The 14021-nt window shown below is 48.9% G+C and overlaps 1 protein-coding gene across 3 annotated transcripts in view; it reads right to left on the bottom strand.

Annotated features, from left to right (window-relative positions):
• The window catches only part of PLXNA3 (plexin A3), a 70298-nt gene that overhangs the window by 11214 nt on the left and 45063 nt on the right, over positions 1–14021 (bottom strand). For 2 of the 3 annotated variants that reach the window (XM_081177183.1, XM_081177182.1), the window contains exons 14-27: positions 13251–13371; positions 12865–13001; positions 11750–11923; positions 9610–9703; positions 8439–8678; positions 7680–7823; positions 6760–6994; positions 5286–5428; positions 4198–4454; positions 3537–3603; positions 2715–2861; positions 1750–1939; positions 1366–1469; positions 513–609 (exon numbers count right to left, since the gene is read on the bottom strand). In XM_081177183.1, coding sequence (XP_081033309.1) covers positions 513–609; positions 1366–1469; positions 1750–1939; positions 2715–2861; positions 3537–3603; positions 4198–4454; positions 5286–5428; positions 6760–6994; positions 7680–7823; positions 8439–8678; positions 9610–9703; positions 11750–11923; positions 12865–13001; positions 13251–13371 — 2150 coding nt within the window. The remainder of the gene's footprint in view (positions 1–512; positions 610–1365; positions 1470–1749; positions 1940–2714; positions 2862–3536; positions 3604–4197; positions 4455–5285; positions 5429–6759; positions 6995–7679; positions 7824–8438; positions 8679–9609; positions 9704–11749; positions 11924–12864; positions 13002–13250; positions 13372–14021) is intronic. The other variant, XM_081177184.1, reaches the window with a different exon arrangement.

Raw genomic sequence — 14021 nt, 5'->3', positions numbered from 1 at the left:
GCAGGAATGAAGAGGAAGCACAAAACAGGCAACACGATGTGCAGAATTCGTCATCAGCTTTTAATAATAATTATATTGAGGAAGTGCGGCTGAATAAGAGTTCCAGTGGTTGAGGGCAGTGACTAAACCCATGGCTAACAATGAGAAATTATGAAAAATGGAAGAAGTATGTAAATTTGCATAAATTAGTGTATATAGACTGAATAATCCAAAATATGGATTGTCTGAGCACAGAATTAATTTGGGGGCGGGGCGGGACAGGAGGTTGAAGATTCTTGTGTAGAGTGTACAGAAGGATGGAAGATGCATTTTCATCCTCTCAAACTTTAGGGGCAATGGGGTGGGGGGTGGGGAGCTGAATTCAACTCCACCACCACCCAAAAAACACAGCATAACTTTGCACAACATTGTGTTACCTTGTCAGAGAGAGAAAGGCAGAAGCCATTGGTCACTTAGTGCAGCCAAGCATTAGAGGGAATGGGGAGTGTTGAGCAGGATGTGTCATTCCTTACCATAGCGGCTCAGCGAGTGGGTGAAAGTGAAAGAGCTGGCTATATTGTAGCCCGATGCCTGCCTAGGAACCAGCGCCACTGCAGAGCCATCTGCTACCTGCACATTGAATGGCAGGGATGGCAGGGGTGGGACAGGTAAAGATGGGGTTAAAAGGGGGGGGGGAGAGAACAAAAATTGAAATAATAATAATAATAATAATAATAATAATAATAATAATAATACATTTGCAATTTTCAATGCATTTTACCTGCATTATCTTTGTAACAGCCTTGTAAAGTAGACCAATATTATTATTATATGGGAGTGTGTGCAAGCATATGTGTTTGTGAACCTGAGAGAACAGTGGCTTGGCTTAAGTGGCCAACATAGTGAATTTATGATAGAGATGAGATTTGAACAGGGATCTTCCTGCCTTGAAGTCTTAAGCCATTATGCTACAATCAGCTTCTTTCTACCTCAGCACACAAGAAGAGAGCTAGGATAATCCCCCAGAATACAGTTTGTCACTGAAGCTTCCAAACAGTATGGAGTATGACTCCTTGAGTTGTATTCTTGAGGTAATCCAGTGTTCTTTGCTTGGTCAAGACACTCACATGCACGGCCCCCTCTTCCACCCCCCCTCGCAACCTGCTCTATTCCACTCCTCAAATCCTCTAGGGCGTGCAAAGCATTATTTATTTCCTGATTCCTGCCAGAAATATTCCTAAGGAATACAGAACAGCCCTCACACCTTGTACTGCTCGGAAGCGGCTTGCTCCCAAACTCTACCGCGTTTTCCCATTTTCCCCAGGCTATGGTAAACATATTAGGAATCTAGATGGCCCTGAGCTGGGTGGAAGGGAAACCGGTTACCTGATAATGCCCAAGTGTATTGAGCCGCTTCCAGTCTCCTTCAATCTTGCTTGTGGCATCCTCATCCTGCAGAATGGTTCGCCCCCCACTGCCTTGACACCATTCTGGGGTGAAAAAGGAGGTCAATGAGGAGAGAGCTGGCTTGGTATTATCTCTCCCAGGCTCCCCCCCCAATTTTGTTACAACTTAAGCCAGGGATGGGGAGCCTGTGGCCCTCCAGATGTTGTTGTTGCTGAAATTCCCATCAGCCCCAGTCAGCATGGCCTGTGGTTAGGGATAACGGGACCTACAGTCGAAGAGCACATGCTGGAACCAAGGTTCTCCACCCCTAGCCTAAGCCCAGTGGCTAATAACCAAGGTGTCCATCCATGCTCCCAGCCCCACCTGCTTTCTCCCATGTTCCTGCCTTCATACCCAGCTCCATGTCTTCAGCACGTGGGCGTTGGGAATAGGGCACCCCACGGTATACAGCGTCCAGCAGCTTCTCCTTCACTTGCGTCACTGAGTCACAGTTTAATACCTTGACAGGCACAGCAGGGCCCCCAGGGGGCTCAGGGGGGGTACATAACAGAGTCTGGAAACAGAGAAAAAACCTGCTAACGTTGCAATCGTCACAGTTTCAAGGCTCATGCATCCCTAGTTACATGCGCCCAGGGTCATACCTAGAACATTTTCCAGCTCTGGTCATTCCTCACATCCCCAACGACCATTTGTGAGCAACTGCAGTTCCAGCATTGCTGTATTTGGGGTCAGTCCAATGTATGAAATTGGAGATATTTTGATAACCTTTTAATTGCCAAACTAACATGGAGGTCCAAGAGCAGGTTGCCTAATCTACGCCAGGATGGAAACAGGGGAAGGCCAATTCTTTTCGTGGTCAGCCAAAAGCAAAAAACAAACCAACCAAACTTTTATCCCTACATAGAACTGTAGGAATGGACCCCTGTTTTGCTCCTCCCCCAGCTGCCTGTAAGCAGAACCTAGTGCCACACCTTAGCCAAAGTCCAGCATGCACCACACAGGCACACAGCAGTCTTTGGCATCACTGGGCTAATCTCACCCTTCCCTGTTCCTCTCCCCAGTTCTATGGAACTTTGTGGAACTTTCTTCCTTTAAGGCAGCCCCATTTGAGGCTTAGGTAGGTCAGCCCTATAAAGTTATGTCTCCTGCCATTAAAATGTTAGGCTGCTGCTTATCTCTTCAAATCTGGTGGCCTGGAGTCCTCTAAACCACCAAGACTGCAAGCCAGACTGGCCTACGCAACAGCAACCCCCCCCCTTCACAGAGCGAACTAAACTGTTCTCTCCCCAGACTACGAAGAGGCGTAGCACAGCCCACAGCATCCTCACCAAGGTCTTGTAATCTATTTGCTGGCGAATGAGCTTGTCCTCGCTCAGCGAGTAGCGAGCCTCGCCTGTGATGGAATCTATGGGTCCTTTCTCCATCTGCTGCTTGATTGCACAGAATAGCATAAATAGCGGCTCCCCAGCACATTCCTGGGGTGGGGAAGAAGAGAGAGGTTCATAGGCAAGGAACATAGGAAGCTCCCTTATCCCAGGGTCAGATGATCATCCATCTAATTTGGCATCAGGGCCTCTGGCAGAGAAAGGGGCTCTCCATCACCCAGAAGGCAAGGAGTCCAGCAGTAGGCATAGGCAGTGACAGACGCAACCATAGCCAATGAGAGGCAGAGCCGACACATTTTAGCTCCTCCTCACTCCCATTCCTCCTCCTTGCGGAATAAGGAGGTGGCAGGTGGCAGGCAGGGCCACACACTCCTCGACAGGTTGTAAGGAGGGCAGGCAGCAGGGCCAACCAAGGGTGGTAGGGATGCGTCTTGCTTGCCCAATGGACCAGCCACGGCTGCCATCCCCTGCTACCTGGTCATTTTTCAAACTGCAGATCCTAGGGATTGGACATGGAAGCTTATGCATGCAAAACATTTCCTTCCCTAACCACAGAACTCTCATTCCCAACTCCCTATCCCCAGGACAAAGACCATGGGTAGAAAATTCTGGATCTTTGGCCTCTAGTTTCCCTCAGCCCCCTTTAGATTCCTGCTCTCTGCCAGAATAAGGGCCAGGACCCAGATGTCAGAGGCCCCGTTCCATCTCTCTTACTTCTCTCCCTCCCCCTGCCCTCTCCTCTATCTTTCTCTTGCATGCACTCACCTTGAGGAACCTGTGCAGCAGGAAAGTAAACCAATTTGTCAACATTTTCTCAGCTACGGACTCCGTCCTGGGAAAACAGAAAAAGAGAGAGCACAGACGGCTGAGTTCCCCATGTGTGGGAGGTGGAGGGAATCCTCAATGCCCACACGCACACAGATGTGAAGAGAAATACGCATAAATCTGGGAGCCCCTTTGCCACGTCACAGGGACTAGAAACTTGACCTCCCTACTTCCTCTGCCCCAACAATGTTCACTCCAACAAATGGGATGCTGCTACCACCCCCACCCCCCGGGATTACAGGCACATTTGGAGGGAAGGAAGAGACACACAGCATCATTTCAGTCCACCAGACTGGAAAGATGGTGGGGAGAATTACAGCAGGGAGGAGCACAGAAGTAGCAAGGAGGACTTTGCATGTTAAGAGGTGGAACATATGGCATGACTAGCAGGGGCTGAGGACCCATAGCAGCTCTGTGTGGAAGTGCTGCAGAGGGGCAACACGATGCTGATATGTGGTTCCCAGCCTTAAGAGGGTCTGGCAATCTCTTGTTTAGAAGATGGGGAGGCAAGCGAGGGTGTTATGGCACTTGTTTGGTGGCAGTGTGAGGGTTAAAGGCTTATGGCATTAAGTGGTGGGGAGGAGCACAGAAGGCCTCTCACCGGCGGAGCAAGAGCTTGGGGTGCGCACGGTTCTGCAGGTTCTTTTCAATGAGGTCTGCCAGCAGCTGCTTCAGCACACCAGTAGCATAGTCCAGCCTGCCCTGCAGAGCCACCATAGTCAGGGAAGCAACAGCCCCCCGGTCCCGCATGGAGAAGCCGCGCTGTCCCTCCAGGGTGTGGATGAAGGTCAAGAGGAAGGGCCGCGTGTGCAGCAGCTGCCCGAAGAGGCGAAGGCCTTTCTCTGTGCTCGGTGGCGTCTGTGGAGGGCAAGAGAAGCGAGAGAGACACACCCCTTGAGCTAGCCAGGACACCTGGAAAATGGTCATGCACATTAAAAACATTCCCATGGAGGGTCCTGAAACTTTGCACATGTCTTTGAGATGCTGCTGCTCACAAGATGGCCACTGAGAGAGGAATGTTGTCACCTGCACTATTGACTCTTGTCTCTTCTGCATAAGAGCATTAAAAGAATAGGAATATCCTTTGCTGCTAGATCAGAGCAAGGACCCACCTGGACCAGTTTCATGTTTCCAACAGCATTGAGATAGGTGTCTTTGGGGGCTGACAGGCAGAAGACCCTTGCTGGATGAGGCCAAAGGGCCCATCATAGTACATAATCCTGGTCTCACAATGGCCAACCATGTGCCTATAAGGAAGGCCAGAGGCATGACCCGAGTGCAACTGCACTCCGCCCACTTGTGACTGATTCCCAGCAACCCATCTACAGAGGCACACCTGCTTCCGATTGATAAGGCAGGACATAGACATTATGGTTAGTAGCCATTGATAGCCTATCCTCCATTAATTTGTCTAAGCGAGGCCAAACAAGTAGTTCAAGAACATGTACCTCAATGGAGGAAATACCAAAGTGGGGCAGGGGAGGGACTTGCACCCAAAAGCTAGAAGGCCAAGACTTCAGCATGCAAGAACCCCACCACCACCACCACCATGGACTTGGTGATTCCTCCATGACTCAGGTCGTGTCAGATGGAGATCATGAAACACTAGCTTCTGATCTCCCTTTTCTGCCAACTGTAAGGCAAAAACCTTTGCTAGGTCCCTGTCTCTCCCCCTGCATTGCAACTTACACTGGTCTCCTGCAGCGCTGGGTGCTCATCCACCCCTGGAAAAAGCACACGCCTTGCATAGGTCCGATAGTCCAGGAAAGGGATCTTCACACCATCCATGTTGTTTGTCAGCTCGTTAATGTCTGTCTGCAGCTCAGCAAAAGCTGAAGAAGGTAGAAGATGGTCAAAAGTGTTGGAGACCATGCATAACGGGTAACCTTCTCCACTGTAATTCTCCCCCCCCCCCCCCGCAAAAAAAACCACCCCTGGGCTTTTGAAACCTAAGGGAGCCAAAGAATTTAAAGACACCTGAGTTCCTAGGGTTTTCCAGAAGCTGCCACATTTCTCACTAAGGACCATTCATGTCAAGTGCCTTTTCTCTGAGCCCACCAAGCTGTATCAAGCACAACCCTCTCAACATTTCACACAAAGGAATGCTTTTGTGGATTTTCGACACATATTTACACCAGAAATTACTGCCTAAGATGACTGCACTCTGCCACACTTACTGCTGAAGGTTCTTCTCTTTCTGCTCTTTGTTCTAAACTGTTTTCTAAAGCAGGGAATGTGTGTCTATTGGGACAGGTAGTCATGGTGTGCAGTAGTGGGAAAATGGGGGGCAGGGGACGAGAATGGTACCTTGGCATTTTGTGCCTATGCCCATGTCTTTGTCACCTAGAGTTTAGGTGGACTTTCTCTGTCCTTCTTGCCCAGCCACCCGCGGAGGAACACCAGAGATTTAATTCCGAGACACCCAAGGAGGGGCTGAAACCTCTGTGCATTAATACATTAACAAAAAACTCCCAACACTCAACTACTTCACAAAATGGGAACAAAATAGGGATGGTTGTGGGATAAATCTACAACAAGACTTTTGCTACCTATAAACCAAATACATTTTGCTACATGAAGCAGAACAGCAAATCCCACCCCCAATCATGGCCAGCTTAAAGCTGGCCAAGTTATTCTGGCAAATGAGACAGAAAATCCCACAAGCATCTCTCCTTGCGAGTGGAGATACTATCAGAAATACCTTCAATAACTCCTGGTTTCCTGTCCCTTCATGACACCCAGAATTAGCTGTCTGATGCAGCCATCCCACTCTCCAGAATGATAGGGCTGGCCTTGTTGCAGTGTTACAGGAGCTGGTGACTGCCACAAACTATATGCTGTGAAAAGAATATGGAGCCCATAATGGCTGCACATCTTTCCAATCTACAAAAGGAACTATTCCATACCCTGGGAAGCAGTCCTGATGCATACATAGTGCCCAGAGGGAGCTGGACTTCCACACTCCATGTTGGAGGCTACAGATAACAACTAGAGAAGGCACCTTTGCGCCCAAAGACCTACATTAGCATCAGTCGCCTCCTAAGAGAGGAGATGCCGAAGATTACATTAACACGTTCCAGCAACAATTACCAACCTTGGGCCCAAAAGGCAATGTTGCTGCCCCCGACATTCACGTCCCTTTATTTCCCAGCCCCCTAAATACCTTCCTTGCACTCCAGGGCCACGCGAGACTCCAAGTTGTCCATCTGCAGCTGCAACCGCTTCAGAGTACGGTCAGCGTCCCGAGTCTTCCGCTTGTAGGCCACCAGCACCCCAATGATAGCGCCCAGAAGCAGACTTCCTCCTGCACCTAACCCAACAAGAGCTGGCAAAGGCAGGGCTGTCTCAGGGTAAATGTGTAAGGTCCCAGGGGAGAACGAGAGACCCCCCACCAGGATCTACAAAAAGAAGAGCAAGAGATTAAGCCAGGTCACACAGGAGAAGCACCCCGCTGCATCAGGCCAAGGGCGTATTAATACAGTCCACCATCATTAAGACAACAGCTCTCCCATCCCCTTGTACATTTAACTAACTGGCATCTGCTGTTCAGGTTATGTGCTGTCTCTGAAAACAATGAGGTCCAGCAGCTTAACTCAGGGGAACAGCCCACAAATGAACTTAGGGCATATCTTTTTGGACATCAGGACTTGTTCTTGGAACATTGTTGACCTCTTTGTTGGTGGCAAGGGAAAAAATAGGTAGAAAAGGAGAATTCCTAGATGCCAAGATCCAGGTTTGGGGTAAGTACTATTTGGTGAGAGAACCCCAGTATATCCCACACTCTTCAACCTAGATGTATGGGGTGCTCTGTTTTGCAATTTTTTTCTTTTAGTTGGTCCACATGGTTGGGCAGAATGGGAAGACCTACCCACCAGCTGTGTACCTACACTTGCCAGGGAGGGGCGGGGATGACATTCCTCAGGCTAATACATGCATACTACTATGTCACATCACCAGGACAAATCACTCACTGGACAACCCCTTGCATGTCCATAGCATTGGCAGTTCTCCCTGGAATGGGCAGACTGATCCCATCTGCTCCACATCCCCCCTCCCCTCCCTGACTTCCAATGATAGGTGTACCGTAACTGGCTGTTCCCCAGTTTGGCTTGGTGAGTCACACAGCAGTTGGGTCTCTGAGACAGTCAGGATGCAGGGCTCTCCGCCGATTAGGACTGTATAGTTGAGTCGTGCGCTGCCCGATACTGCTGGGATCAGGTTCCTGCCCTGAAAGACACAGCAATATGAGAGAAGATATGGGAGCCTTCTGTAAAAGGATCCTGAATCTAGGCTTGGAGAAGACAGTCTCTTGCGTCCAAGCCCAGGACTCTCAAAGTGCAAACTGGGTACCCATTCTGCACAAAGTCCATTCAACATAGCACCAAAAAGCACATTCATTCTCTGCAGCCAGTACAGAACATGCAAAATTGTATATTTCTCTTATCCATGGAGAAAGGCAAGGATCTAAAACTAAATTCCTTAACCACTGGGAATCCTCTTCAGACCACCTCAACCAGATTTCACCACACAAGGCCTATATTTACTCACACCTACTTTGGCTGTCATAAGGCCTAGAAAAATGTTTTAAAATATATATGAAAGAAAACTAAATTCTCAATTTCCGATCGAATTCTGTATTTGAATGTCACAACCATAAAATAGGCACTCCTTTCTTTTTTGGAATGCTTATCTCTAACCAAAAGGTAAAAAGCCACATCATGCTGGACAAAATAATTCTGTCATGGTTTTTATTCAGTAGGCTTTGAGCAGGCTATCATTTGATTGGCTTGAGGGTTTCAGCCATTAAAGTTTTAAAAGCCCTGACACAAACTGCTTCAGTACCTTGAGGACTACATGGGATCCAGGCTTAATCTCCAGGATGCCGCTGGGACCAAACGGCTCAAAGCTGGGGTCAGGGTAGTAGGTAAAGGCGGAGCGGTTCAAGGTACGTGCAGCTGCCACATCATCCAAGAGGAAGCCAAACTCGTCAGGGTGAGCCCCTGCAAGGGGCAGGGCCTGCTCCCCAGGTATGATGCCAGGGGCCTTGCACAACATCACCGAGTCATTCAGCACCTGGCAACTCTGCAGGGAAGGAAAAACACACACCCCACAACTGAGGGGGAACAAAGAATAATCCGCTACACTTGGCTTCTGACCTTCAACACCCAACCGCGCATACCTACTCTGCTGTCTCAAAGACCAGCAGTCCTTACTTCTGACATGCAGAGTCTTCGCTTTGACAGTTAGCTCTCAAAAAGTATGTTGCCTTTTAAGGGCTTGAAAGGGAGGACTATTCCCTCCCTCCCAGAATGCTTTAGGCCTCCTAATCTTTATCTTGGATTCAAGACAGAGACAGATATGTTTAAGAACCATTTCATGGTTTTACTTACAATTTTATGGTTTACATTTTATGGTTTTTACTTACAGAATCTTGGGAGTGGAAATACATGATTAAGAAAATATATATCACATGATGGAGTTTCCTTCTGAACTTCACCATCCAGAATGAAAGTGGGAGATCATATGTCTGAATAGTTCCTTAAGCTACAGACCTTCTCTCAGACGGTGGAGGGAGAATGTGCAGTGAGTTTATATACAGTCAACTCGCAACTTGTGTGCATTCAACTTATGCAATCACAGCTTTACACACTTGGCGGCTGGCCAGCTACAATCACACAAATTTAATGCACAAAAGATGGACAATTTAAAAGCGGAAGTGAAAACCTGGCAAAAGTTTGAAGTTAAGAACTACAGGTGCAATGGACATTCTGCTCTTGAACTCCTGGGTATGGAGGACTGATCTGTAGATCAACAAACATGTTTTAAGCCAAGTGATAGTACTGGTTGATACACAATATGAGTGAGTGGTATATTGTTTCTTAGAGCAGAGTAGCTAACCTGATGGTGCAAATCCCTTCTCTCTCCCTCCCTCTCTCCTCTATGTCTGTCAATTGCTTCTTTTTTGCTGCACACTCAGTCTGCATCAGTTTAGCCCACTCCACAGAAGACTCACATTGATGGTTTCTATTCCCCCATAGGCAGCTCGAACACGGGGCTCCTGGATCGTCAGCAGGTGGGTCCCACTCACTGTGAGACTGGTACTACCACTGTAGAGTGGGGGTAAGAAAAGACAGAGGGGGCGGTAAATGGATTCAGCCCACAGACACTGTGGTGGTGCAGATGCCAAAGAAAGGGAAATTCATGACTTTGGTAAGACCCCATTCTCATAATGGCACCCACCAGGCATGCGGCAATGGCAAGGAGACCAGGGATACAGTTGCATGGAGAAGACCAGGTATGCTCAGAATGTCACAGGTGCCTTCCTATGCAGATGAGCCAAGGGAAGTTCACACAGGATCAAAGCTAGTGCGCTCCCTATGTGTGTTCCAAAACTCAATTTCCCCAGTGTTCACCATTAGCCTTGAGCATAGAAGTCAACTCCTAGGGGCTGAGGTCCCTTTGACCCCCCCAAAAAAATATACAGTTAGTAAAATTAAAAACATGCATACATATATACTAATAAATCAGTATCTCTTTTTGGCTTAACTCCACTGCCTGTAAATGTTGTCCTCTCCATGCTTTTTAATTTGGAAGATGTGTCTATAGTACAGGAATATAATTTTTTAGTACAGGCGTCCCCCCCCACTTACGTGGTGGTTAAGTTCTCCCCCCCCCCGCACATAAGTGAATATTGCGTGAGTGAGGAGCACCCTCTAAAAAGCCTTGGAATACCTGTTTGTTCCAGCTCTCTCTCCCCACAACTTTCTCCAGCTAGAATTGAAGCCCTGGGACCAGCTGGGAAGATGCCTGGGTAAGTGGCGGCTGCAGCAGCTGCTGTGCTACCCCATGCATCAGCTATTAGGCAGGGAGCAGCTTAAACAAAGCCCCACTGTGCCTCTGGTCTCTTTGGGGCTTCCTCCGCTCTCACTGACATCCTCTTCGGGGTACTAGAAGGGTCTTCTCATGAGCCATGAGGACTCTCCAGCTCTCTCCTGCCCTTCCTGGTTTGAATCTATCTATTTCCCAGCACCACACATATACACGGTTGTGTGTGATTCAATCATGTGTATGTAGGGGATAGGGCAGGGCGATATATTGATATATCGTCCAATACCGGTTTCTAGATCACATCACAATAACTGTCTAAAAATAATTGACATGGCAATGTGTCATGAATCACAGTTTGTGTGAGTCTTCAATGTGGATTTGTCTGGAAGCAGCTGGGAGAAAGCATGGTTTCATGAAGCCACTGATGCTGAGACGCTGACTTCCCTCACAGACGCCACGAAATAAAAAAACAAAAAACCCACCACATTGCCCTGTGTTCTTCAAGCCTCTTTCCTTCCTTGCTCCCTTCTGTGTGCGTGTGTGTATGCCTGATTTGCTTCCTGCAAGCCTGATCTCCATGCTTCTTTGCTCACTGGCACACCCAATCTCCATGTTCCTTTGCCCAGCCACACACCCGATCTGCAACCCCCAACCTGCATGATCTCCACAGACTGCTCCTTCACCCAACCTTCACCCCCCTACATAGTTCCAAGTTTCAAAAATCATGATATATCACTAAATTGTGGTGTTTAGCTGGTGATATATCACAATGTTGAAAACCAGGTATCGCCCAATCCTAGTGGGGGGAATGCCTGTATTAGCAATATTGTCCTTGGAACAGGGTAAGGTGTGCGTGTCTCTAAATATCTGTCTATCTATTGGAATCTCAACAAATTGCTGGCCTAGAAGATGAGACTGTGTTGGTCAAACATGGGTCCTCAACTGTAGTTGGACTACAACTCCCATCATCTCTGACCACTGGTCCTGCTAGCTAGGGATGATGGGAGTTGTAGTTCAACAACAGCTGGGACCATAGTTTGAGAAACACTGAGATGGGAGACAGATTGAATAAACGAGACAAAGCGGAAGTGTCTAAAGTAAAACTTTTTAAATGTGGAGGATGGAGGGCAGCCCCCAATTTTCCTCTCTGAGTCATGAGGGGGCGGGGAAGCATCAGGGCCCTCCCCACTAAGCAGCAGTCATGGGGAAGTTGGGGGGAGAGCCTTATTTCCTCAGTTACTCTGATTTGGGGCCTGGGCACCGTCCTGTGGGAATGAGAGATGCTTAGTAAAGAAGCTTAGAGCTGTCACAGGCTCATCACTTACTTGGCAATGCTCCAGGCAGGCTCTATCCCTGTGACAACCGGGTCAGGGTTGTAGCGGAAGGAGACTGTGCCGTTGGTGCTGATGTTAGCACGGTCAATGCGAAGGCTGAGCTCAGCGAGGCCTGGGCCTAGGGCTGAGGGGGGAGACAGGCAGACAATCTCCCCTGCGCTACGCCTTGGGAGAGGGAAACTGAGAGTTATTGCCCCTAAAGAAACAAACAGCCTCCTCACAAATAATCTAACCTCAAAAATTATGCTTCCTCCGCACCCCATCATTCAAGACCTTCCACTTTCCCCTCACCCACGTTGCACTGTCCAACGTAAACACAGAGCTTCCCTCCTCTGTGCCTGGCCACCTTAGGTCTCAGGCCATGGACTTATTTCATTTTTATCCTGCTCTAGGGCAGCACACCTGATTCTCCCCACCACCACCCTATTCTATTCTGAGGTAGATTAAACTGAAAGGCAGTTAACAGGGTCGAGGAGCTTCATGGCTGAGTGGGGATTTGAACGTGGCCCTCCTCAATTCTGGCTGGATACTCTGCCGGCTGCACCATGCTGACTCTCGGTTCATAGCTTCTACATACCAAGGAGGTGCTATGCAAAAAATAAACAGGCCTAGGGATCATCCAGATTTGTGCTTGTCCCGTGCCTAGAAAGCATGGGGCCAAGCAGATTTCCACTTGTCCAGTGCTTTCTAGGCAGTTTTGCGCCCTTGCTCATGGTGCCAGGGACCCCCTGCATGGGTGAAACAGACCTCTGGGGTCTGCAGACTACCAATTGGTAACCACTGGCCTAAAGAGTCCTTTCAGCCCAAGGGCTTCTGCTCGCCCAGCGGAGCTTTCCCCTCATCTCCTCCACTTGCGCCCACCCTCCCCCCCCCCCAAAAAAAGGCTTGGAGGGGATTTCAGGTCAACTCCCAGAACAGAGCTTGGGGAAGGAGATGGGGGGGGATTGTTCCGCCTGCTGCAATGCTTGTCCTGAATGGACATTCACCTCAGCGCGATGCTGAATTCCACCCAATTCCTTCCCCCACCCAAACCCAATTTAATATTGAGCCTGTCCAAGAGTTCCCAGCCAACTCCACTGAAAGCTGAATGGCACCCCAAACAATACCTTATCAGCTGACATGGTGCTCCCCGGATCACAACACTGACATTGCTCCCAGCATCCAGATGCGTTCCCAGGAGGCTGATTTTCGTCCCGCCTGAGGCAGGACCTCGTTCTGGGTATACCCCATGAAAACTGGGGGTCTACATGAGGAAACAGGTAGAAATTAATAATGAAGATACACTTCACGAACAGTCTCCCCCTTCCCTCAAGCTGATTAACATGGACACCCCTTCCAGAACCAGACCACTTTTTGGGTCTGGGGCTCAGAAAACACCCCTTCCCACAAATAAACCCACCCACAGTTTACAAGCAAGACTTCTACCATGTACTTCATTGCTTATCATATAAGCTAAATATGCCTATTGAGCCCTAAACCCCACCCTGATTACCACAAAAGTGAAGGGAGTATCTGACTGGGTCCGGTAGTCAGCACTGCAATCGCCTACGCACAGCTCCACAGGCCCGGGGGGAGGGTCAGGCAAAAGCGATGGCTCCAGTTCGCATACCAGCCTGAGGGGAGAAAGGATGATTTGTCAGAAGAATATGGCTTCCTCCCCATCCCATCGCCACCACACCAATCCCTGCAGCCCCATTGAGTCCACCACATCCCTTCCCTTCGCAAGGCCATCACTTGCTTCTAATTCTTCATTCCACAATGCCCCTTGTTATAATTTATTTTTGCACAGCTCAGCTCTCTTCGTCTTGCCCCGGACTGCAGGTTTGTTAAGGCCTTGCAAGAAACACTCCTTGAACAGAATGACATTTGCCTGGTAAACCTTTTAGTCTGGTCAGTGCTCTTCCCTGGGGAGGGAATGACTCCTCATTTCCTCAGGAGTGCCTGTTGGGTCAGCAGCGTTAGCCTTGGTCAGAGAGGCCTTCAATGAAATCCTCTAAATTTTCCTGGCATCTCTCCTAGCTGCCCAATGAATACTTTTGGCCTGGCCTATCTTTCCCCCTCAATCAAGGCAGCACCAAAATCCTTCTCAGCACAAAATACAGTGGAGCCTCGGGTTACGTTGCCTCCGGCTTACATCACCCTCGGCTTGCAACTGGCGCAAACCTGGAAGTACTGGAATGGGTTACTTCCAGGTTCGCGCCATTTGTGCACATGCAGTCGCGATAAATCGCGTCTGTGCATACACAGAAGCGCTAAATTGTGC

The sequence above is a fragment of the Podarcis bocagei genome (assembly GCF_964188305.1).
Source record: "Podarcis bocagei genome assembly, chromosome: 17".
In the NCBI taxonomy this organism is placed as follows: Eukaryota; Metazoa; Chordata; class Lepidosauria; order Squamata; family Lacertidae; genus Podarcis; species Podarcis bocagei.
This window is presented reverse-complemented; position numbering and strand designations above follow the sequence as displayed.